This window comes from Epinephelus lanceolatus, chromosome 23 (assembly GCF_041903045.1).
Source record: "Epinephelus lanceolatus isolate andai-2023 chromosome 23, ASM4190304v1, whole genome shotgun sequence".
NCBI classification, from domain to species: Eukaryota; Metazoa; Chordata; class Actinopteri; order Perciformes; family Serranidae; genus Epinephelus; species Epinephelus lanceolatus.
In genome coordinates this window covers 7,297,711-7,322,201 of record NC_135756.1, presented here as the reverse complement: position 1 = coordinate 7,322,201, position 24,491 = coordinate 7,297,711, and the positions used below count along the sequence as shown (strand labels likewise).

Here is a 24,491-nt window from a genome sequence, read left to right as displayed (position 1 = left end):
AAATGTCGTTTCTTTTCTTATCTCATAGCCCACATGTTGCACACAAAAGTGTTTGCAAAGCACTGAGTGAACTGCAAGTTTTATGTGATGTGGCGCTGACTCCCAAATATTTCTGTTAACTGTTTGGAATTCCTTGTAAACCCTGTGCAAGTTTACCTTTAGGCGACACACCTCTCAATCAAGGCGTCTGTAGATTTATATAGGGGACGAGAGAGAAGCTGCAAAACTTAAAAACTCCAGTTCAATTAAATGGCCATCAAATTAAATGCTATATAGCACTTGACAGCCTGAATGTTAATATTGTGCTGCATTCAAGTTAATGCTCTTTCAGCAAGAGAATAATCTCGGTATTGATTATCCTGTCATTGATTTATGCACAAGTCATTAAAAATAAGTCTGTACAAAGGGGAACCAACCTCAGGCTTCAGACTTTCAGGTGTCAGGTATTTACATTATATACACACTAACATGAAGCTACATGTTATTGTCAGGGAAAAATGCGGTCTTGGTTGCTAGTAATTTTTCCCCTTTTTCGTATCATATTCCTGCTGGAACATGTCTGGTTGTGAAGATTTGGGTTTAAAGCTTTAATTGTGGGTTTTCAGGGTAAAAATCGCCACCTGAAATTCCCCTTCCCGCAGGCACACTGCTACATGTAGTTACATGCCATTGTCTGGGATACATATAGCCTTGGTGGCTGATGGTGTCAGTTTCTCCCCGATTTCAGATCATATTCCTGCTGGAACATCTCTGGTTGTGTTTAGAAGTTTTTATTTGTAATTTTCAAGAGCAGAAACTGCCGCTATACACAGCCAGTCCCTGGCTGCAGGTACACTGCTACATGTAGCTAAATGCTAACATCAGAGAAACATGTAAACTTTGTTGCAGATGTTGTGAATTTCTCTCTGATTCTAGATCATATTCCTGCTGAAACATGTCTGGTTGTATAGAGTTTGGTTTAGAAGCTTCTATTGGTGATTTTTCACAGTAGAAATTGCGGCTATGCACCGTAAAAGTCAGGTACACTGCTACATGTAGCTACATGCCAACGTCAGAGATACATGTAGTCTTGGTTGCCAGTGTTTTTAATTTCTCCCTGATTTCGGATCAGATTCCTGCTGGAACATATGCAGTTGTGTTTGGAAGCTTTTCTTCGTGATTCATTAATGGAAGGATGTGCCACTATACACTCTCAATTCCTGGCTGTAGGTAGACTGCTACATGTAGCTGCATGCTAATGTCAGAGAAACTTGCAAACCTGATTGCAGATGTTGTTAATTTCTCCCTGATTCCAGATCATATTCCTGCTAAAATGTGTCTGGTTGTGAAGATTGTAGTTTAGAAACTTCTACTGGTGATTTCTCACGGTGGAGAGTGCTGCTACACTCTGTTACAGTCATTTTTTTGGCTGCAGGTATACTGCTACGTGTAGCCACATGCTAACGTCAGGGAAATGTTATCTTGGTTGCAGATGTTGCTAATTTCTTCCTGGTTTCGGCTCACATTCCTGCTCAAACATGTCCGGTTGTGAAGATTTAGGTTTAGGAGCTTTTATTGGTAACTTTTCGTGGAATAAAGTGTTGCTATATTCCATTATATTAATTCCTCCAGTTAGAATGATGGTGTAGAGATGCTGAGGGCATAGATACGGAAGACCCCCTACATTTTATTTATTTCTTCAATTTATTTTTACTTTTTTTAATCATATTATGAAATATATTTTCTACAACTTTTATAATGAAAATCTGGAACATACAAATGATGAATATGTTTAATGAAGCTGAATTTATTTTTGAATAAAATGAAACAGATGGCCTGGAAACACTGACCAATCAGAGTAAACTGGGCTTTTTCTGAAAAAAAAAAAAAGATCTTAAAGAGACAGACACTAAAATGGAGCAGAGGTTGAACACAGGTGTTCCAGCACAGACACCATAAAGACAATAAGTGTTTTTGACAATTAAAGCATGTAAACATGTTGTAGAAACCCGCAATACAAGTATGAATCAAGTATGAGTGTAATAGGTTCCCTTTAAATCCTGATACATGCACTCAGAAATCAATTGCACCAGTTCTAATACTAATGCTTTTCAGATGGTGGTGCATCAATGCAGAGGTCAAGTGTATAGATTCTCAGTACCGAGGCAGTTATGAGAATTTGACGCAAGAGCTATTGAATGAAATAAAGTGGCTTTAGAAGCAGGACTAAACCTGATGGCAAAAGCAGTAATGACTTGGAGTGCTGTGGTGATTGGAATTACAATGTTACTGAATAACGAGGCAATTGAACGCCGTGTCAAAGCAATTTGTAAATAATTATACTCTCTCTAAAGCAAAGTGATGAAGGATCCATTAAAGGCAGCGGCTTGTTGCAGACTGCAGCGTGGTCTGACATCACCTGTGTGTCTCTTATTTAGCCTCTGGATGATGTGGACACATCATGTTCAGACAGCCACGTGTTCAGTGGATGTGTGGGTGTGTGCCGAGAGCAGCCTGTTAAGACTTGAAATCGTTTTTTTAGTCAGCGCAGCGACACAGTAATTAGACATGTGCTATTTACTTCCCCTCAGCCTCAGCCTCACCTTTGATTTGGCCTCAGTGCAAGTGTGTGTGTGTATGCGGGTATTACCACAGGTAGAATAAAGGTAGTGTTGTCAACACAAAGCGAAAGCAGAACCAGATATGGAGGTCTTTGGATCACTTGCTTTTCAAGTCTGACAGTGTATTGGTCTCCTTGTTTTGCTCTGACTCTCGCCCACACTTATAATAGCATAATATGTTTATGTATATAGCAGTTAACACGTACTGTATGTAACACAACAAAAAGTGAACACTGAATAAGTCAAATAACAAGAAAAGAAGAGGGGATTCATAAAATTCCAACATAGATATGCACATACACATCTATGTATTTATGTTACATACACACATATTTCATTTTAAGAAAGCAGTGAGCAAGAAGTGATCAATAGAAGATATTGATTCTGCAAGTCTGAGTTCATCAGGCAGGTCTTTACAGGCACTTTACAGTTGGCTGGGCAATATGGTTGAAATGAGTGTTAAGATTACAGCTGAAACCAGAAGGCAATTTGAGGGAGGACAAGGTGTTAATCTGCCATCTCTCTCTATCCCCTCAGGCCTGGACCATAACCTATAACTAGTGCTGCCCCCCTAATAGTCGACCATTTCATTTCATTTCAAGATTTCATTGGTTGCTTAGTTGCAGGAGAAAAAAAGCCTGCTGTCGTGCTCTTTAAAGCTGGCGCAAAAAAGTAGCGCCCAGCACCCGACCTCAAGTTTTCCAGGCGATTAAAGACGCAGCATGTGTACAGCCCCTAATTTCCAGGGCTGGGACCTGCGGTTATTCCACAGGCTAGTTAATAATATGTCGGGCAGGAAATCCAAAGTGTGGGATCATTTTGAGAAGGTGAAGGACGAACCCAAGGTGATATGTAAACTCATCTTCATTGGTCGACTAGAAACATAACGTATCATCTGAAACATGGAAGTAGCTACATGCCCATTAGCCCACAGCGTCATTAACAGGCGGCTCGCTCAGTGTGTGACGTGCACTTGTAGATAAAATATAGGCCTATATTAATGAAGGTTCATTAGTACGGTTTTGTATTTCTCTGTAATGTAGCACAGTGTTAACAATGTTACTGATACTATTCTTTCTCACACCTTCAACTCAAACCACCAAAATATATCATTTAATCATTACATTAATATCGTAAACATGTGGGCAACTAGTCGACTAATGGCCCTAAATGACAACTATTGGTCGACTAGGAAAATTCTTAGTCGAGGGCAGCCCTATCTAAAGCTGGTAAATTATTGAGAACTATTAAACTTTGATCGATTATTTCTATTCTAACCCGCGCCGCATTTATAGCACTGGTTTACTGACCAGGAAACTTACAAACTAACTGTGTGTTGCGTAAATCATCTCACATGAAGCTACTCAGCCAACTAAATTTAGGCATTCTGATAAGCATTGCGACTTGAGTAAGATACACACAGGAGAGACAGGACATGAGGCAACAGTTGGAGACATAAGTCAGAGAAACGTAATTTCACTTGGCGTGTTCTAAAGAGAGAAAAGTAGACAGCAAAAACAGAGCTTGTGATAAAAGATGGACAGACTCTTACATGTTCCTTCTTACCACTGGCAGTTCAAAACCAGTATGTCTCATCACATGTTCCAAGGGGATTATAAAAGCGGCAATGCGAAGCGCCTCGACGAGACAAAGCACAGAGCCTCTTTTGAGCAAGCTGATAATGAAAATAGTCACTACTTGCAGCCTTTGTGAAGTTATTTTGCTGTGGGCAGTATGTATCCTGTAACTGCAAATATATATGCAAAAATCTAAACTGTAATTTTGAGATCTTTATTTACAGTCTGCTTTGATTCATTCATTTTGACAGCAGAATGTTCTGAAATAACACAATATGATCTTGCAATTCCACAAAACTTTAATCAAGTATATACTGAGTTATCATAAAGTCTGAAGAGTCTGTACAGCATACGATACCCTCTATTATTAAACCTCGAGTCAGATAAGGAAAGACTTCCCATATATAATATTTCCTAACCCCTTTTTGTATTCTGGCCCATTTCCCATTTTTCCGTCTGTTCTGTGACTGCTTTGCTCTCCGTTTATTCTCCTGGGTAATTGTCTGTTGTATCTCTGGAGCCCCATGGGGAGGTGGTGTGCCTGCCTGTCAGCTCCTCATCCCCACAGGAGGCTCCTCTTCTCTGGCCACAGAGTCACGGCTGATCCCCCTCCAGTCCAATTCACATGAACCAAATGTCTCATTTCACCTCAGACTGTCCTCTTTTTTTATCATAGGTGAGCTGAAAACTCTGTTCTGTCTCTGTACGTGATTTGAATACAGCTAGGAACGGTTGAATGAACACACCCAGATGTCATCCTGTCACCAAAACCAAACCAAGTTCTGTTTTTTTTTTCTCTCACCTCTTCTTCACAAATAGTTTTGTAAAAATTCAACAGTTTAATATCAGCTAATCAAATATTTATTGTGTTAAGACACTCAGGTTGTCTTTTGGTTGCTGACTTGAATAAAGGGACCTCTGCTTAATTATTAAAAATCACTTTCATTTAAGTCAGCAGAGGAGAAAGGAGATGTTCTGAGCTAAATCACAGCAGTGAGTGTGAGTGTAAAAGTTAAGAAAACATTAAGATAATGTGGAAATTATACGGCACAGTGCTTAGCAGCCCACAGAGTGCACATGGTAATCTCATTGATGAATAGCTCTGCTAGAGACCCAGTATGGGACTGTTTCATTTATTATTCATACGGCACAAACAAAATGCCCTCTGTCTTTTTAGCAGTTTGGAGTTGATTTGTACTTCACAGGTTGAATGGATTTGAATTCAATTACAGATGCAGTGGTTTGTGTAACCTGCACTGTGCTCTGTGGCAGCATGATGCATTAGGTTTAGTGTACGAGCTTTTTTCTGGAGCCTCTCAGGAAGTGCAGTCATAAATTGCCAGGGATACTCGTCTGTGTTATTCTCAAGTCTCTTGGAACAGAGTGGCCTTGGCAAACCTAACAGAGTGGATTAAGCCTTTCAAAACTTCAGTATCTACATTGTGTCTGACGACAACTCCATATTTGTCCAAAGGCTGCTGTATCAAAATGCCACGAGCATATGCAGCATAATGAATGCATGAAAAATTTGAGCTGTGCAGGTAATTCTCAGCTCCACATGCACCGGTGAACATTACTTGGTACAGAAAATATGTTGTGCAGGACTGTTAATTCTCATGCACTGACCATGAGACTCATGCACTTCTCACATGCTCTCACACACGTCCATTTTCTCAGGCATTGAAAAACAAATGTGTTACTGATAACATCACACCATTAAAAGAGGAAACGGACAGACAGAGCAGCACAGTACAGTAACAGCACCATGTAAAATACGCTTAAGCCAGCCGCCGCTTGGATTTTGATGTATGTCTGTCCGTGCTGTTATGAGATCAGTACTTGAAGCTGCCATAAGAGACAAAACAAAGTGTGACATTACAGCAGTAATTTATCACACATTATATATTAAATAAATCTTGCTGATTATTTTTTATTTAACCTTTATTTTACCAGGCAGATTTGTTCCTATGACCATATAATATGTGGCGTAGTTTCACTCCACATTACTGCACAGGGAAGGTCAGCTCAAACAATATATAACACGTTGAAAATATCCTCATTTTTAAAGTCCATAAATTAAACAGTTAAATATTTTCCTTAACAGCTTTGTTGATCAGTGTAATCTTGTTCAGGATGACCCTGTCTATGACCATGTAAAATATGAAGTTATTTAACTGTACAGTTACGGAGAAAATTAAAGGAAAAGTCTGCTTAAATTACGTTTTAACACACTGACGATTTCCTCATATTTTAACTGTCATGAAAAAAGAAATGTTGCAGCAGTCAGTGTTGGATCTGGCTGTGGCAGTGCTGAGAAGCGCTGAGGAAGAATGACAAATACACGAAATATTGATAGTTAAAAAAAAAAAAAATTGAGCATGTATTCAGAAAACTGTACTTCAAACTATGTGTTTATTGTGCTAGGTAAGAAAACGATTGATTGACAACTTCAGTCCAAACTGAAACGTCTCAACAATGGTTGGATTATCATTATATTTACAAACATCCATGGTGCCACGACTATAAAGCCTACTGACATTGGTGATTCCCTGAGATGTCATGTAGCACCACCACCAGGTCAAAGTTTTAATTTGTCCGTTACTTTGGTTTATGACCAAATACCTCCAAAAGTAATGACATTCCTACCTACCTCAGCTATACTTTGCATTTAGCACTAATTAGGCAATGTTAGTATGACATCCATCCATCCATTTTCATTTGTTTATCTGGGGCCAGGTCACGAGCAAAGCACCCCAGACGTCCCTCACCCCAGCAACACTTTCCAGCTCCTCCTGGGGGACCCCAAGGTGTTCCCAGGCCAGATGAGATATGTAATCCCTCCAGCGTGTTCTGGGTCTGCCCCGGGGCCTCCTACCAGTGGGACGTGCCCAGAACACCTCTAACAGGAGTTGCCCAGGGAGCATCCTGATCAGATGCCTGAACCACCTTAACTGATCCCTTTCGACGCAAAGGAGCAGCGGCACTAATCTGAGCTCCCTCTGGATGTCTGAGCTCCTCACCCTATCTCTAAGCCACCCCACAGAGGAAATTCATTTCAGCCGCTTGTATCTGTGATCAGTCACTACCCAGAGCTCATGACCATGGTTATGTTGGCATGCTAAGATGGTAAACATCATACCTGCTCAACATGTTGGCATTGTAATTGTGAGCATGTTAGCATGAAGCTCAAAGCACACTGAGCTGCTAGCATGATTGCAGATACTTTGTTTTTACAATAAATGAATCAGTTTGACACTTTTATAAAATATGACAAAACCGAACGCCTCAGACCCAAGTTCTTCAAGTTGCTTGTTTTGTGTGATTAAAGGTTTAAACATCAAAGATATTTACTCCATAACCTTAGAAAACAGAACATTCTCACATTTGAGAAGCTGGAACCAACAAGTATTGCTAATTAGCGATTGTTAGCACGCTAACATGCTAAACTTGAAGGTGAACGTGGTAAACATTAAACCTGCTAAACATCAGGATGTTAGCATGAGTCACTGTGTACATGTTGGCATGCTGACCTTAGTATTTAGCTCTAAGTTCAGCCTCAGAGTCATTAGTATCCTTTCCTGTTAACGCAGGTTTTCTTCATTTCACTGCTTCCCTAATGTACCATAGTGCATTAGGGTTGTTGCTATGGTTACTTTGCAGCTATATGCTGGCTTTCTATATCATCAATATATTCCTTTAGGCAGTCCAGGCCCTCAGCCTCCATCCATGTTTGAGGCAGTTACAGGTCATCTCTTCCTGTTATTGGCTTAAAAAGCAGAGTTTTAAACATCTCCTCCTAAATCTCTTGATCTCTCAATCCCATTATTTCCTCTCCAACACTCAAACACACACACACCAGTTTAATTCAGCCAGAGCTTATCTGGTGTGCTGGTACAGGCAGTGTGTGGCTCCATGCTGGTTTAGAGCCGACTAATAGATGATTAATGTGCAATAATCTCTTTTATACTCAGTGTTTTCAAACGCTCATTTGTCAAAGAGAAGACCGATACAGAATCATGCACGCCAAATACGTCATATTATTTGATTTCACATATTGTGCTTCATATGCATTCTCTCTCCGATACAAAAAGAAGCAGATTAATTTGTTTATTAATTGACTAATTGTTTAGTCCGTGTATCATCAGACAAAAAGCCCAGTGTGTCTTCTTACTGTTTGTCTTTTACAATTAACAGTCCACATACAGCAAGTAGAAGCACCGGCACATGAGAATGGAAACGGAGGGCTTGGTGGGTACAGAGCACCTGCTGCAGCAAGTAAAACCGCGTCTGTGGTCATTTTGACTTCACCAGCGGACTTCATTACAAGCCATTTAAATGTTGAAACAGGGGACCAGCTTTACGTTCTGAAATCAGGCACCGGCAAATTGGCAAGTTGAGTTGCAGGTGACATCATTAGCCCTCTTGAGTTGAGCTCAGATGGACAGTTCACAGTGTGGCAACTTTTTTCTGCAACGTTTTTGTCTTGTCGTAAATCTTAGCTTAAGAATTACTGTGTTTTTGTCACCTTGAAATGAGACATTTCTATCTGCGCTAGGGCTGTCAAAATTGCTCAAAAATGACGTTCGAATATTCCTTCTAAAAATAACTCATAGGTTCGAACCATTCATTTTTTTTTTTTCGTATTATGTCCACAAGAGGGCAAACTAATACAAGGAAACATACTTGTATATATATTAAGTTAAAAACGACCGCGGACCTCTCGCTTGCCAACACCCCCCCCCCCCCCCCCCCCACCCCCCCCCACCCCCCACCTGTCAGGCCACACCGCCCGCGGAAGCGCTGCGAAAAGCCTCGAAGCGCCAAGAAGTGAAGCCAGTTTCCTTTCGGCGCCCATGTTAACCGATTGTATCGTCCACACCGGCTGCGCCACGCCGCGCAGCTCCAAGGCCAGCTCGCGCCCTGCAGCGTTCGTTTCGGTGTCTGGTCTATTTTCTGCATGAGCCACAAGCAAATGTGTCAAGCCAGGTGACGGAGACAACAGCTGGGTGCAGAACTGCTTGTCCACCAGCGTGGAGAAATGCGCGTCTGATGTGAACGGAAGTGCTCCGGCTCACGCGATAATTACGGTGCGGTGCACTTCGCAGCACTTCCGCGGGCGGTGTGGCCCTGGCGCAGTGCGTTCAGTGCAGCGGCCCAGGCCAACACCCACTTACAAAGAGGACAGATGTGGTGGTGTGTTTTTTTTTTTTTCTCCACAATCGAATTTTCACATTTGAAGGTCCTTTTTTTTTTTTTTTTTTTTTTTTTTTTTTTTCTTTTCAAATTTGAATTTAAATTCGAATTTAGAATATTCATTGACAGCCCTAATCTACGCATGGAATGGTCCTCTTTCATCAAGTCCACCATGTTGGATCTACAGTAGTCTGGAAGGGACAAACCAAACACTGGCTCTAGATAGTGTCGTTGATTTTGTGTCAGACCATCGTAGTTCTCCTAAACACTTGGCACACAGGCGAATTTTAAGTTAAGTTGAAGTTAAGATTGCAGTCTGCAACCTTACCACTAGATGGCACTAAACTCTACATAGTAGACCTTTAATCGACTAATAGTTTTCTCGGAAAAGAAAAATAAGTGCAGCTGCCACTGTAGACTAGGGCTGGGCAGTATGGCTTAAAATCAGTATCATGGTATTAGTTTGGGGGGATGCGGTGACGGAATAATATCGCGGTATCATCTTCTGTCTTTTTTTTTTACACCTTAAATAAAACAATTTAAAAAGCCATACAAGTCTAGGATGGAAACTATTTATCGTCAGAAGTAAAACGGTTGCTAATCCATCTGTTATTGAGTATAAAACGTTATATAGTATGTATAAACGTTAGAGGGAAGAGGGAGGGCCGGCCACCTCCATCATGTAGCGAGGGAGGTGCATGAGGCAGGCCGGTTATATTCCGTGTTAGGGGTGCAAATAACAATAACTTTTATTACTGGTTAACCTGCTTATTATTTTCTGTCTGTCAATAAAATATCAGAAAATAAAATCCCCACCACCCAAACTGACATCTTTAAATGTCTTGTTTTGTCCGACCAGCAGCCCAAAACCCAAAAATATTCTGTTTACTATCATGTACAACAGAGAAAAACATGAAATCTGAAGAGAAGCTGGAACCAGCATAGTTTGGCATTTCTGTTTGAAGTTGTTGGAGCTGTATTCCATATTTACCAAACCTTCCAGCCTTGTAGGTGACCGTGAGTTATCTACATACATATATGACTATGACGTCTTATCAGCACATTCAGATGTATAGCTCAGATGAGATGCTTATGCACTAGCTGCCTGATGACACTGATGTATTACATTCACGCACAGTCCTCATCTTAACTAGCACTCAGAGGGGATTTTGTGTGTCCTTAAAACAGCCTTGAGTTGATGGATTAGCGTTGTGGGTCGATTTGTTTATTCCTCACTGGCGGACAGTTGCTGATTGGTTTTTGATAAAATGGTCGAGTGTCACCTCTGTGTTTTGGAAAAAAATGTACACTGATGAGCTGAAAGGGAGGATTGCGTTGCTTATGAGAGACGGCGTTTTTAAGTCTTGTTAGTGGAACATAAATTGATGGATCGGAGGCAGAGATAAAAAGCGCCTGACTCTCTGCTGGGAGTAACGAAAGAAAGGCTTCCCTTGGCAATTTCCTGTGCGGTGGTGCCAGGCCGTCATCTCCCCATGGCAAGGTCCCTACTCCCAGCTCCATCAATGAGCTGGCTTAGTGGGAGTTGGAGTAGCACTTGCTGGCCCACTCTCTCTTTTCACATACAGTACAGTACACATCACAAGCATCCTCTCCAGACTCTAATCTTAGATTCTGGGTATGGAATGCCAATATAAATCGCACACCAACGCACACTTGGATCTGTCTCATATTTTGTCCTTGTTTTTGCCTTGAAGTCATCATTATGTTCATTATCAGTTAATCTACAGAAACATTATTAAACAGTATAGTGTGATGGGTAAGAACAGTTTGATGTATCTGAGATGAGTAACACTCATCATTAATTTGTGGCAGTTTTAATTCCCAGGATTTTTTAGGCCCACAAAATAGACCAGAGAACCGTCTCACGTCCCACATCTTGGTCTCTCTCCTCATGGACATGCATTGAGTTTGATCTGTTGTATCTCGGGAAAAGAGGGTCGGGTATCTGTATTTTTAGTCCAGTTGGATCTGAGAACAAATTTCCCCGCAGCCATTAGAGTTTACGTCCGTCATTTTGGTCCAGTGTTGAACTCTACAGAATTTGAGTGAAATGTCTGGACAGCTATTGGATTCGTTGCCATGAAATTTGGAACACAAATTCATGTTCCCTTCAGATGAGTTGGAATAACTGAAGTACAAATCTGACATTGTATCTATCATCATCATCAGGGTAACATTTTAATTTGTACAGTTTCAATTAGGGCTGCCACTAACGATTATTTTCAGTGTCAACTAATCTATCGATTATTTCTTCCATCAGTCGACTAATCATTTCATCGAAAAATGTGTTAAAATGTTGAAAAATGTCAGTCTGTCTCGCCCAAACCCCCAAATTACGTCATCTGATGTCTTGTTTCATACTCACGCCAAAGGATTTTAGTTCACTGTCATGGGAGAGTGTGTAAAGCTGCCAATATCTGAACCTAAGAAGCTGCAGTAAGAGTATTTTGGGGTACTTTTATAGTACTTTTCTATGAAAAATGACTCAAACCGATTAGTCGACTACTAAAATAGTCACCGATTATTTTACTAGTCGATTAGTCGACTAATCGTGGCAGCCCTAGTTTCAATACCTGCAAAACTCATCAGATTCCCATCAGCCCCAGCTATGCTTTGTGTTTAGTGTTAATTAACATGTTAAACTAAATCAGTGAAAATTGGAAACATTGGCTGCTAAACATTAACATGTTAGCATTGTGATTATTTGCGTGTTAGCATCAGAATTTGAAATTAACTTTTTTGTCCACGTACCACTGTGGCTACTGGATTCCAAAGTCTACCAGCCACTCAATAGATTACCTTTGTTGTTTTTTTAAGGCTGGTGTGTGAAGCAAATCTAGCAGCTACTTGCAGATTACCAGCATTTGGCTGGTGGCTAGTGCTAATTTCCAATCCTGGTTAGCATGGTGATGTTAGCATTTAGTTCAGAGCTCTGCTGTGCTTAAAAATACACAGCTTCACAGAGCAGCTAGCATCAATGTAAACTTGTCTTGTTTTGTGATTAATCTTAAAATCCATCTTGATTCCCTGAACAAAGTTGACTTCTTCGGGTTGTTTTGTGTGACCAAAGGTTAAAAATTCAAAGATATTTACTTACAGTCTCACAAAACACTGAAAAGCAGCAAATTAACACATTTAGGAAGCTGAGATGTATTTAAGAAGTTGTCAACTGTGTATTTTCTGTTGATTTGACAAATGAATTAATCAACCAGTCCTGTCAAAAATGGAATACTTTACAGTGTTCATTTATTTGTGTGACTGTTAGTGAAAGGATCGTTGTTGATCAGTAGAGCGTGTGAGATTTTTGTGTATGTAGATGTTTTTGTATGCACCAAAGCTTCCAGACCCGATTTAAACCCAGGAGGCTGCAGATGTTATGTAAATTAACCAGCTCAGCCACCAGGACATTACATTACTTTTGTCAGCTTTCTCACTTTTAGGCCGTCTGCTGCAACAAATCCAATTTAGAACATATTTGCAGGAAGTTTCATGGCCAGGATTTCTCTCCAAGGAAATGGATCGGAGCCCATGTTTCATTTCTGAGACATTCTGCCTTCACATCTGTTCGTTTTTTATGTCTTACAGACAAGTTGAATCGTCTAGTTTCAGACATATCCGAATATCTCCTTCATATTTCCCAGTGGATGAATGCCCTGGTGTGTGTTGTTTGTGTGTTTTGGTTGTGTGACCATCCATCTGTATAATAATCTAAATGGCCTCAGTGCAGACTGGGTCATAGGACGAGTTGACCTGTGACCTGATATCTGCTCTGTAAAACAGACACGTGTGCCCTAAGAGACATATGGTGCCTCTGTGTGTTCATGTTAATAATTTCCTACTCCCACACCCTCAGACCCACTTTCCAATGGATATCCAATACGTGTGTGGACTGCTGAGTGTGAGGCACCACCGACCAGCCGCATGTTTGTACACTTGACTCTCCTGCAACCCGCTGATTTATGACGGGGCTGTGTGTATGTGAGAGGGAAGGCAAAAATGTTTGGTTTGTGCAAATGAAAGCGTGATCGGGTCACAAATGTAAAATATTCAAGTGTTTTTTCGTGAGGTTTTGTGTACGCTGCAGTGGGAAGATAATGTACTTGTTCTTTGCCATGGGCTCACAGTGTGATCACGCACTAATCATCAGGCTGCAGCTGATTGACTTCACTAACTTTGATTATTAAATCATCTGTTCATGATTTTTCTGATTAACCTTTTACCACCCGCTGTTCCAGCTGCAGGACACAAACATCTGTGACGCCAGCACTAGTGAAAGCCACGTTAATTATTGTTTCTTCAAGTTTTAATGACGTAAAGAAATGGGGATTTTAATCCACTGATTAAGCATCACACCTATAACATCGTCAGACTCTTGATGAACAGTTTTATTTTTAAAAGTAGTAACAAAATCGATGCAGCAGAAGCAGTAATATCGTCTTCGTCCTTCTCAAAATATTGCCTCTACATTACCCACAATGCAGCTCAGAGATTTGTGTGTGATATGCTAGCTATTTAAATACATTTAAATAAAGGAAATTTTAGAAGCATTTCTCTGTCGTAAAACCACATTTAGATGATTATTTGGGGAGAATATGTTTACAGAAAACACAGTATAACTGAACAGTTAAATAAACAATAAAAAGGAGCCGGCAGCAGTGAAACTGGCAGAAATGTCACTAGGACCATGTTTGCGGTGTCGTATACGTCTGCTAAAAATCCTTGTTTTTGCCACAGACAGGTTCAGATTGTTATTCAAAGTGTCTGACAGCATTAAATAAAGACTCCCTACAGAGATAGACATTTTGCTAAAGAGTAAGATCCTTTTTGTTTAACCAGAATCAGCCCTGAAATCACCATAACCAAACCCACCAGATTTCATTTAAATAAACAATCATTTTAGCGTGTATAGTGGCAGCATATTCTCAACGTCTAACTGGGTGAATTAAGGGTTTATTTCAACCAAACCAGAGTTGGTGATTGTTGGAACAGTTGAAAGATGAACCAACATGTTTTTTGAGGGTTGTATTCTGTTACTGTCGATTCTGAATGAAGTATGTTTTATGATGATAAAATTACTGTTTATTTAAATGGAGTCTGGTGACAGGTTTGGTGACAGTGACTTCAGGGTTGTTTCTAGTTAAACAAAAAGGATCTTACTCTTCAACAAAGGCTATATCTCTGATCCTTTCTATAATATAATGTCCTCAGACACTTTTAGAGGATGTAAAATGACAGTGTGAGCATGCCCCGACTGGTTAATTGCAGCCTGTTCAGCTACTGCCAGCTGCAGCACTCTCGCTCAATATTGGACCAATTAAAAAATAAATTGTCTCCATTAATCACCTACACGCAAAAACATGGGGAAATATGGTCCAGGTTGAAAAATAATGAAGTTGCGCTTTAAAAACCTGGTCTCTCCAAGGGTCAGTAGCCTTACCCTACCATTATAAAATGTCATCAGAAGCTACCAGAGTCTGACCAAAAAAAGCTACACACAGTGAATGTTTCTGTATTTTTGACTAAATGTTGATTGAATCAGTGTTTATTTACAGCAAAGGTTTGTTCTGGCTGCATTTCTGGCCGTCTGGTAGGACCGATGGATGTGTTATGCATGATGTTCTGAGGGTGTTAGCCATCTGTACTCAGGAGTAGCAAGAAGTCCACTGTGATTCAGAACAAAAGATTTACATGAATGGCTTTTTATGTTGGGGGATAAAAATGATGCAAAGTTAGTAACTGGACTGTTATTCAGTGCTGACTCGGCAGGATGCATCACAAAGCCACAGGACACAATTAAAGTGTCATGTACTCTGCTCCTGTAAGAAAGAGACAAAGAGAATAAAGCCGAAAAAACAGAAAAGGTCTTCAGGGTATGTCAGCAGTTTGCTCGTCTGTTTGTGTGTGCGTGTGTGTGTGTGTGTGTTTCAGAGCTTAGTCTGTCTGTGTGCGCTTTGCTGCCGTGGCAACAAGAGTTACCACATACTAATATTTTAGGTTAGCCTTACGTAATGGTCTGCTTTTGTCAATACAGAGAGTGGATTTTCAGAACAAGACGCACTGGAGGCTGCTTTGTTTGGAGCCTTGGGCTCCACGCTGCTCCACTAACTGACCATTGTGCGGTCTTCAGACAGATTTACTGTGTCATCAGCTGCCTTTTTCCTCCTCTTTCCTTCCAGTCCAAACACAAGTATCCTCCCAACACTCTCCAGTCAATACTATTTAGATCCTCTTATTTTGTTTTTTTGCCGAGAGACAAGACAGACAGTTAAACTGAGAGATTGAGAAAAACTGGTGAGGATGAAAGAAGCTTTTTATGTGAGGCCATAGGAACACACCGGATGTTTTATATTAATGGCTCAAGAGGCAGCAGGTTTTTGGTACTCTAGTTTGCCTAAAAGCCTGTGCAGACTGCAGCGTCTGACGTCTGTCTGCAAATGTATTTTGTCCCCTTAGTTTTTAAAAAGGGCATTGCTTTTTATAACATGTATTTTGTCTGGAAAATCAATAGAAGGGCTGTCATTTCGTGTCTGAAGCTGTTGAATGAGGCGTTACACAATTTTGCACCTCTCAGCAGCAGTTATCACATGTATACCTGAACCATGTGTGAGGGCTGATATTTCTCCAAGGCCATAATAACAATAAGACTGTCAGACTGTCAGGCTTTAGATTTTCAAGCCATCATGACATCAGCTCCACTCCTGATAACACCCTGGGTGCTGAATTTTTGTGTCTCAAATATATAACTTAAGGCCCGACACAACAAACCGACATCAAAGAACTAGTGGCAAGAAAATCTGACTGTTGCATCCCTTCACATTGGCTGTGTCTGGGCTAAAAATCAGAGTGATTTTTCTCAGTAAAGCCCCGTTTCTACCAAATACTTTCAGTATGGTACCTTTGGAACCTACAGTAACCCTTCAGACATGGTACCTAGACCCTAGTGTTTCCACCACAAACAGTCCTCTTAAATGTGGGCGGGGTTGTTGTCACTCACTGCTCCGTCCAGCACTCACTGTATTTCCTCTGTTTCAGTCCCAGTGAATTAGATTATTTTTCTCCTTTCATTTTATAGTTACAGTTTACTACACTGAACAAAAATATAAACACAACACTTTTGTTTTTGCTCCCATTTTTCATGAGCTGAACTCAAAGATCTAAAACATTTTCTATACACAAAAGACCATTTCCCTCAAATATTGTTCACAAATCTGTCTAAATCTGTGTTAGTGAGCACTTCTCTTTGCCGAGATAATCCATCCCACCTCACAGGTGTGGCATATCAAGATGCTGATTAGACAGCATGATTATTGCACAGGTGTGCCTTAGGCTGGCCACAATAAAAGGCCACTCTGAAATGTGCAGTTTTGCTTTATTGGGGGGGGGTCTGGTGTATCTGGTGTGACCACCATTTGCCTCACGCAGTGCAACACATCTCCTTCGCATAGAGTTGATCAGGTTGTTGATTGTGGCCTGTGGAATGTTGGTCCACTCCTCCTCAATGGCTGTGAGAAGTTGCTGGATATTGGCAGGAACTGGAACACGCTGTCGTATACGCCAGTCCAGAACATCCCAAACATGCTCAATGGGTGACATGTCCGGTGAATATGCTGGCCATGCAAGAACTGGAATGTTTTCAGCTTCCAGGAATTGTGTACAGATCCTTGCAACATGGGGCCGTACATTATCATGCTGCAACATGAGGTGATGGTCGTGGATGAATGGCACAACAATGGGCCTCAGGATCTCGTCACGGTATCTCTGTGCATTCAAAATGCCATCAATAAAATCTTTTGTGTGTATAGAAAATGTTTTAGATCTTTGAGTTCAGCTCATGAAAAATGGGAGCAAAAACAAAAGTGTTGCGTTTATATTTTTGTTCAGTGTAATAAAACTCTCCACAGTATGAACAGTGGTTACATGAGCCTCCAGACACAACTTAGCTCTGAGCAGAGTGACCGTCCTCTACTGACCAATCAGACTGCAGTGTTCACAGCTCCACCTTTTAGTACCAGATCTGTGTGCTAGGTACCCCAACAGAGGGGGGACCAAACATGGGGACGGTACGGAACGGTTCCATTGGGACCATCCACAACTTTTCACAGTGGAAACAAAAAGAGCGTACCCAACTGAACTGTATGGTACTGCTCGGGGGAAACAGGGCTTAAGGGGCTCCGCTGGCTCTGACACAGATTTAACACGCTGAATTGGCAGAAAAAAAGCCGACAAGGGCCATTGGTATTGGACACACTGAAAAAACTAGGGTCACAGACACTCACCTACGGCCCGACATTGACTGAGAGCCAACCGTCGCCTTGGTGTGTTGGTGGCCTTACAGCCGACTGCATGAATCAATGAACAGAAAAAAATAGGCAGAAAATTTCTCTAGTTTCATCATATATCACTGTGACCTGCATATCTGGGTATATCAGACTCAGTCAAACAAAATGAGACGTCACCTTGGGCTCCAGGAAAATGCAGCAGGCATTGTTTTTCCACAGTCTTTTAGTAATCTTGAGTTGCAGTCTTTATCTCACTCCTCTTCATTCTGTTGTGTGTGTGTTTATAGGCAGAGCGCAGCTCTTGCGATGTCCTCAGCATCCCGGTGCCCATTCGTCGCGGCGGCTCGGAGTCCAACCTGGACGTGGTGGACAGTGTCGGCGATGACGGAGTGGGCCTGGATTTCACCAAGGGAGCGCTGGGTATTGACAGCCTGCAGCAGAAGATCCTCAAGGTCAGAGGAAACAAATCATCTCCTCCTGTGTGCTCTCACTGTGGATTTACTGTGTTTGACTTGCAGAGCGCTGTGAGACACGTGGGCCCTCCGAACATACACCACAGAGATATAATGAAATACCTGCTGAGCTCATTCTGGTGGTGGTTCGTAGAGCAGTAAAAGAAAACATTAATTTAATGATGAGCTAATTAGATTTCAGTGGAGACCACAGATACCAATCAAAACGGCTATTAAATTAATTGGTTTAATTACCAAGAAAATGTATTCTATCCTATCTTGTGATTTATTTTCATTTCAGTCCCTTCTGTCTCAGCTTTCATTGGTAGAAGAGTTTCTCAGAGAGGAATTATTTCCACTATACGATCATTAGGCATCAGTGCAATTTAGTTTGATCATTTTCAGCTGATTTAGTGGTTTATTCTCATTTTTAAAAGTATTTTGCGGCCGTAACCAAAACCTAATGAAGAGATTAACGACAAATAATGTAATGAAGTTCTGCTCCCAGTGAAAAATACAAACAAAGCAACAAAGCATTTTATTTTGAGTTTTTTTATTTCGAGTCTACATTGTCAGTGGGCACCAAATATTAGACCTGTCACTATAACTACTTTAATGGGACGATATATTTTCCAGAAATGATTGCAATAAACAACATTATTGTTATTTTGAGACCCTGATATATCACTGATACAAACAGATTAATAATGCATGTGTATAAGGATACATATACACTTCCAAATTATTGATGCAATTTTTTTAACATTCTAAATCAAGCGTTTATTAAATCCATGCTTCTCCTTTCATTCTGCCTTCAGGTGACGGAGCAGATTAAGGTGGAGCAGACGGCTCGGGACCAGAACGTCGCCGAGTACTTGAAGCTTGTGAACAATGCCGACAAGCAGCAGGTGTCACGAATACGTCAGGTCTTTGAAAAGAAGAACCAGAAGTCGGCGCACTCCATCGCCCGGCTGCAGAGGAAGCTGGAGCAGTACCACCGCCGCGTGAAGGACGGCGAGACCAACGGCAAACACAGCCACAAGGACGGCAGCAGCAAGGAGTCCGGGACACACAGTAAGGAGGGCAGCCTGCGGGACGTCAGCGCCACCGGACGGCACCCGGCGCTGGATAAAGTGAAGACAATCGGGCCCGGGGTGTCGCTCTCACCGCCGTTCTTCTTCAACAAGTCGCGGGAGTTTGCCAACCTCATTAGGAACAAGTTCGGTAGCGCTGACAACATCGCCCACCTCAAGAACTCCATGGAGTCGGGGTCGGGGCTGCAGGTGGACGCTGGGGCAAGGGGTCTGAGCGGGAGTGCCACCACGGTAGCGAAGACGAGTAAGTACCACAGTGATGACGAGTGCTCCACGGGGACGTCCGCGTCCGCTGACTCAAACGGGAACCCGGCAGGGGGCTCCGGGGCTGGATCTGGAGGTGCGGGGAGGTCGGACTCCAACGGGCGGCTGGGGGAGGTGCTGGACATGGTGCGGGAGATCAGGGAGGCTCAGGCACAGCTGGCAGAGGACATGGAGACTCTGAATACACAGTTCAAACGAGATTACAGCTACTTCACACAGATGATGCAGGAGGAGAGATACAGGTAGGTCCCAGCGGCATCACAGCGTCAAGGAATGTAACCCCCATATCATAATCATACCCACACAGGACACACACACACACACACGCAGTAATGGTCTGTTCAAATACACAAGGTCCATATCTGCAAGAAGATTAAAGACATTGGAAAGAAATCTATATTGCTTTTGGATAGACAAAATTATTACGTATATTTTCCTCTTTTTTCTCGCAAAATACTGAGTAGTTAATCTTTCTTATACCCCTTAAAGTCCTTCAGATGAAACCATCCCTGAGGGCAAAATGACTCTCTGGTTGAGCGGCTCATATGCATGGCCACACTAAAGCCATAACCTGTAGAAGTAGGAAAGGTCACAAGTACTGTACTTCATTTTAAGGCGTCACAAGCAAAAAAAAACCCCTTTTAAAAATCTATCTCAACATATCAGTGCAAATATTTTGTGCTGCAGGTGTGTCAATAACCCGCACCCTACAGTAACACTCCTAGCAGTTTGTTTGTACATCTGTTGAGCTTTAAAGAGCTTTTGACAGTTAATATATGCTTTTCTAAACTAAAAATAGACAGCAGAGCTCACACACACACACACACACACACACACACACACACACAAACCTCCCGACTGTTGCTAAGTCAACCAAGGGCAAATGTTTTCAGCTATGTTGCAGTAGTAGATAAACTGCTGCACTGTTACTCGCCCACACATACATTTAATTATGCATCATTTTCTCCTGCTCTCTCTCCTTGGCCCTGTCACTCTGCGTGTGTGTGTGTGTGTCAGGTATGAGCGGTTGGAGGACCAGTTAAACGACTTGACGGAGCTCCACATGCATGAGACCAATAATCTGAAGCAGGAACTGGCCAGTATCGAGGAGAAGGTGGCATACCAGGCCTATGAGAGGGCCAGAGACATTCAGGTAATGTGTGTTTCTGTATACACATATGAAAGAACGAGTTATGTAATACACCACAGACTCAATTTAAACATATATTTGAACAAGTGCAGCACTATAATTTCTCTGTTCTGAGTATACAGACACAGAAGTCCAGTACTGAAATCATTATTTGATTAAATGATGGACAGAAAGTTACAATCTATTAAGTGTTGAAGGCATGTATCAAGTTAAAATGTGCCCTTTGCAGATTCATTGTAAATGTGAGGATATCAGTTTTATTTTATTATAAATTGAACAGAGTGACCAGAGTCGCCAAAGGAGAGCGGCTACTTCAGGTTTCCCTGGTCCTGGGTGTAAAAGAGCAATTAGTTTTTTCCACAGACAATGTTTACATGTACGTGAAACTCCCAATCGGATTACAACTACAAAATAGGCCCGCACAATTAATCAAATATTAATCTCGATCTCGTGCTCTGCTTATAAAAGACTTTGCTGCTTATCAAATCAAGCGCTTCCTAAACTAACAGCCAGCCTCAGCTTCCATGGTGCCTTGCTGCAGCCTGTTGAAAACTTCCCTGAACGTTGCAGCGGCAGTCAAGAGGAGACAATAATATTCAACAGAGAGCAGAAAGGCAAAACAAAAAATCAAATGTCTGGAGCAGAGGCAGCTGAGTTAATCCCTCAAAATGGATCATCTGTTGTTTGGAAGAATTTCAGATTTAGGGCGTGTTATTAAGCAAAAACAAATCATATGCAACGAGTAAATGAGACTCATGTCCGCAGCAAAGCAGCACAACCATCTTGTTCAACAACCATGAAAGGAATGAAAGCCAAGAAGAATAGCGTTGCTAACTTTTCCAGCGTCAACTTGTCAACTTGGACATTTAGAACACTGACGCTGCACAGCATGTCAGCTTAACCATCCAGCTCTCAAAGACAGATAAGACAGACTAAAATGACCAATGCAATCCCATTTCATTTCGCCAAGTATGTGTCCAAAAAGCACAAGTTTTCAATTGGTTGAATTTTGTTATAGTATATTTATTTTTAGTTAAAGGGATAGTGCACCCAAAAATGAAAATTCAGCCATTATCTACTCACCCATATGCCGACGGAGGCCTTGGTGAAGTTTTTGAGTCCTCACATCCCTTGCAGAGATCGGCGGGGGGAGCAGCTAGCACACCTAATGGCTGACGGCGCTCCAGACTAACGTCCAAGAACACAAAATTGAAACCACAAAGTATCTCCAACATGCTCATCTGTAGTGATCCAAGTGTGCTGCAGCCCGACATAAAAAGTTGTTTGGAAAAACGTCATGTGAACTCTGTTTTTAGCCTCACTGTAGCCTGTAGCTCTGACTGCTTCTCTGTGCTCCGCGCCTTTGTCAGCATATGGGTGAGTAGATAATGGCTGAATTTTCATTTTTGGGTACACTATCCCTTTAACCTATATCTTTGGGTACACTGGGTATTTTTATTTTGCTGCTAAGAATTACACAGAGTTCAGGAGAAGAACCATCTTTTAAGTCTGATTTTGATGCAGATATTTGTTAATTAGCAAAACTGTAACACATCATGGAATGACTTTGATAAATTATCGTGATGTCATCTATTTGTGCAGCCCTGTTGTGTTAGAAAACATCTGGTTCTTTGATAAAATGTCAGTAGTAGTAGTAGTAGTAGTAGTAGTAGTAGTAAGAAAACTTAATACTGAACCCTAAGGTGCATTTTGGTAAGAATCATCCAACCACAGAGTTTTAAGATTGAAGGCCCAGACACACCATACCAGCGCTGGAGAACTAGCCGTGATGACAGCCCCTTGTTGCTTCGCCTCTCGTCGCTGTGTCTCAGCCACAAAGTTGCACATGAACTCACAAAACCGACGACCGAGTGCATGTGTTTTGTGCCTGTGTGGGAGGACGTACCCCTCCATACCAGCAGATGGCAGTCGTCTGTAATCGTCATTCATAAAGGGAAACCGGAAGACTGTCTGGACGCTAGTTAGCCAGTTAGCACATTAATCCAATGTTGAAATCACAGAGCATATTTACAGAGCACCAGTGAACAATGACACAATCCATTAGAAATGGTTCTGCTAAAGAGCTCAATATTTCCAAAAGTGGCTAAGGATCATGGGTATTGTAGTTTGAGCTGATTTGACTAGGTTGTTATGTAATTCGGTAACCTCCTGTATTTCTATGTTTAGTAATATTGGTACCATTAAAAGGAAGATTCTGTTCTTTTTTAATTGGCTGTACAATTCCCATTTTTGTTTTCAATTTGGGATGTTTGTCTTTTTATAGAAAAAGACAAGTAAGACTCACCTGAGCCACCGAGTTGCCTTCAGCATCTCCAGTTCATTTGTAATGTTAAACACAACTCGTGTTCATTTCTAATGCAGCTGATGTCAACTCATATCTAATCCTCCAGTTTCACTGCCCTTCCCCTGTGAGTCACTGCTCTTCAGTATTTCCCTGATCTCAACCAGATTGTGTGTGTGTGTGTGTGTGTAGGAGGTCCTGGAGTCGTGCCAGACTCGTGTGTCTAAGCTGGAGCTCCACCAGCAGCAGCAGCAGACAGTTCAGCTGGAAAACACCGATGCAAAGGTGCTGCTGGGGAAGTGCATCAACATCATGCTCGCTATCGTCACCGTGATCCTCGTGTGCGTTTCCACGGCGGCCAAGTTCACCGCCCCGCTGCTGCGTAGCCGCCTCCACCTGGCGCTTACCTGCGTGGGCGTGTCCGTGTTGGCGCTGCTGTGGAAGAACTGGGAACATCTACCGTGCGCGTTGGAACGATTGCTCCTCCCGCACTGATGCACAAGAGCACAAGTGAGACCAGAAAACGTACGCCGACCCTGGAGTCAAGTTCTCTGCGAGGTGTGTTGTCATGGCAACGCAGAAAACACTGGGGAGGGAGTTTACATGTAGCCTTACACCAGCCCCAGTTCCCCAGAGATTTTGGGCCCCGCCGTGATTTATGGCTGTGCTTTGCATGTCTAAATGGGTCCACACAAATACACAGCCTTTCCCAGAATGCACCTCTACTGTAATTCCAACACACAGATGTAAGCTGATATAAATATAACTGTGACAAAGGCTGCAGGTGCAAACACACACACTTTGCACACACTGACATTAAAGTGCATCACTACAGTCCAAAGTATCAGACCACTAAAAGATCAATCAGCTGGAAGTGATCAGCCGCATTATTGGCTTTGTGACTCGTCACCTGCTCTCATGTGGTCGTCAGAAGATTCTGGATCGCACCAACAACACGCGCTAAAATCTAAATATAGAGAATATCATTGGTGCATGGAAATACAGCGATTATTTCCTGCCCTTAAAGGGAAGCGTATCTGTGATAGCACCACCTCACACCTCTAAACAAACACTCGCTGGCGGTTTGTGTCCAGTCGAGCAGCGTTGAGCCCGCACACAGTACGCCTCCTTGTACACCAGCCAGCTGTGACAACACAAAGACACATCCACCTGAAGGGTGATTTGTACTGCGTGTACTCAACTCTTCTGTATTTATGTGACGTTTCTTTCTTTCTTTCTTTCTTGTCAGTGTCTCATTAAAAAGGACATTTTTAAGCTGTTGTGTGTTTGTGTTTGTCTGAGTGTATGTTCATGTCGTGTACGCCTGCTTGTGTGTGTGTCTATTGTGTTTAGGAAGTTGTTTCACATTTTGTGAAATGTTCATTTTATTGGTGAGAGGTTGGTGAGAACATTAACGACTAGAGATGTACCGATTGATCAGCTGGTGAACGAAATCGGTAGATTTTTAGCTTGCTCCACATGGAGCTGACCCTGTGCCGATCAAATTTACTTGCACGCCCCCACATGATGAATCACGTCACAAACAGACTATTGTCAGA

General features: G+C 41.9%; 1 protein-coding gene across 2 annotated transcripts in view; it reads left to right on the top strand.

The window, feature by feature from the left end:
* Window positions 1-24,207, top strand: part of tmcc3 (transmembrane and coiled-coil domain family 3) — a 64,131-nt gene extending 39,924 nt beyond the window's left edge. For both annotated transcript variants that reach the window (XM_033615264.2, XM_033615265.2), the window contains exons 2-5: window positions 17,958-18,122; window positions 18,941-19,722; window positions 20,498-20,633; window positions 23,125-24,207. In XM_033615264.2, coding sequence (XP_033471155.1) covers window positions 17,958-18,122; window positions 18,941-19,722; window positions 20,498-20,633; window positions 23,125-23,427 — 1,386 coding nt within the window. In that variant the 3' untranslated portion in view covers window positions 23,428-24,207. The remainder of the gene's footprint in view (window positions 1-17,957; window positions 18,123-18,940; window positions 19,723-20,497; window positions 20,634-23,124) is intronic.
* Window positions 24,208-24,491: the final 284 nt, after the last annotated feature.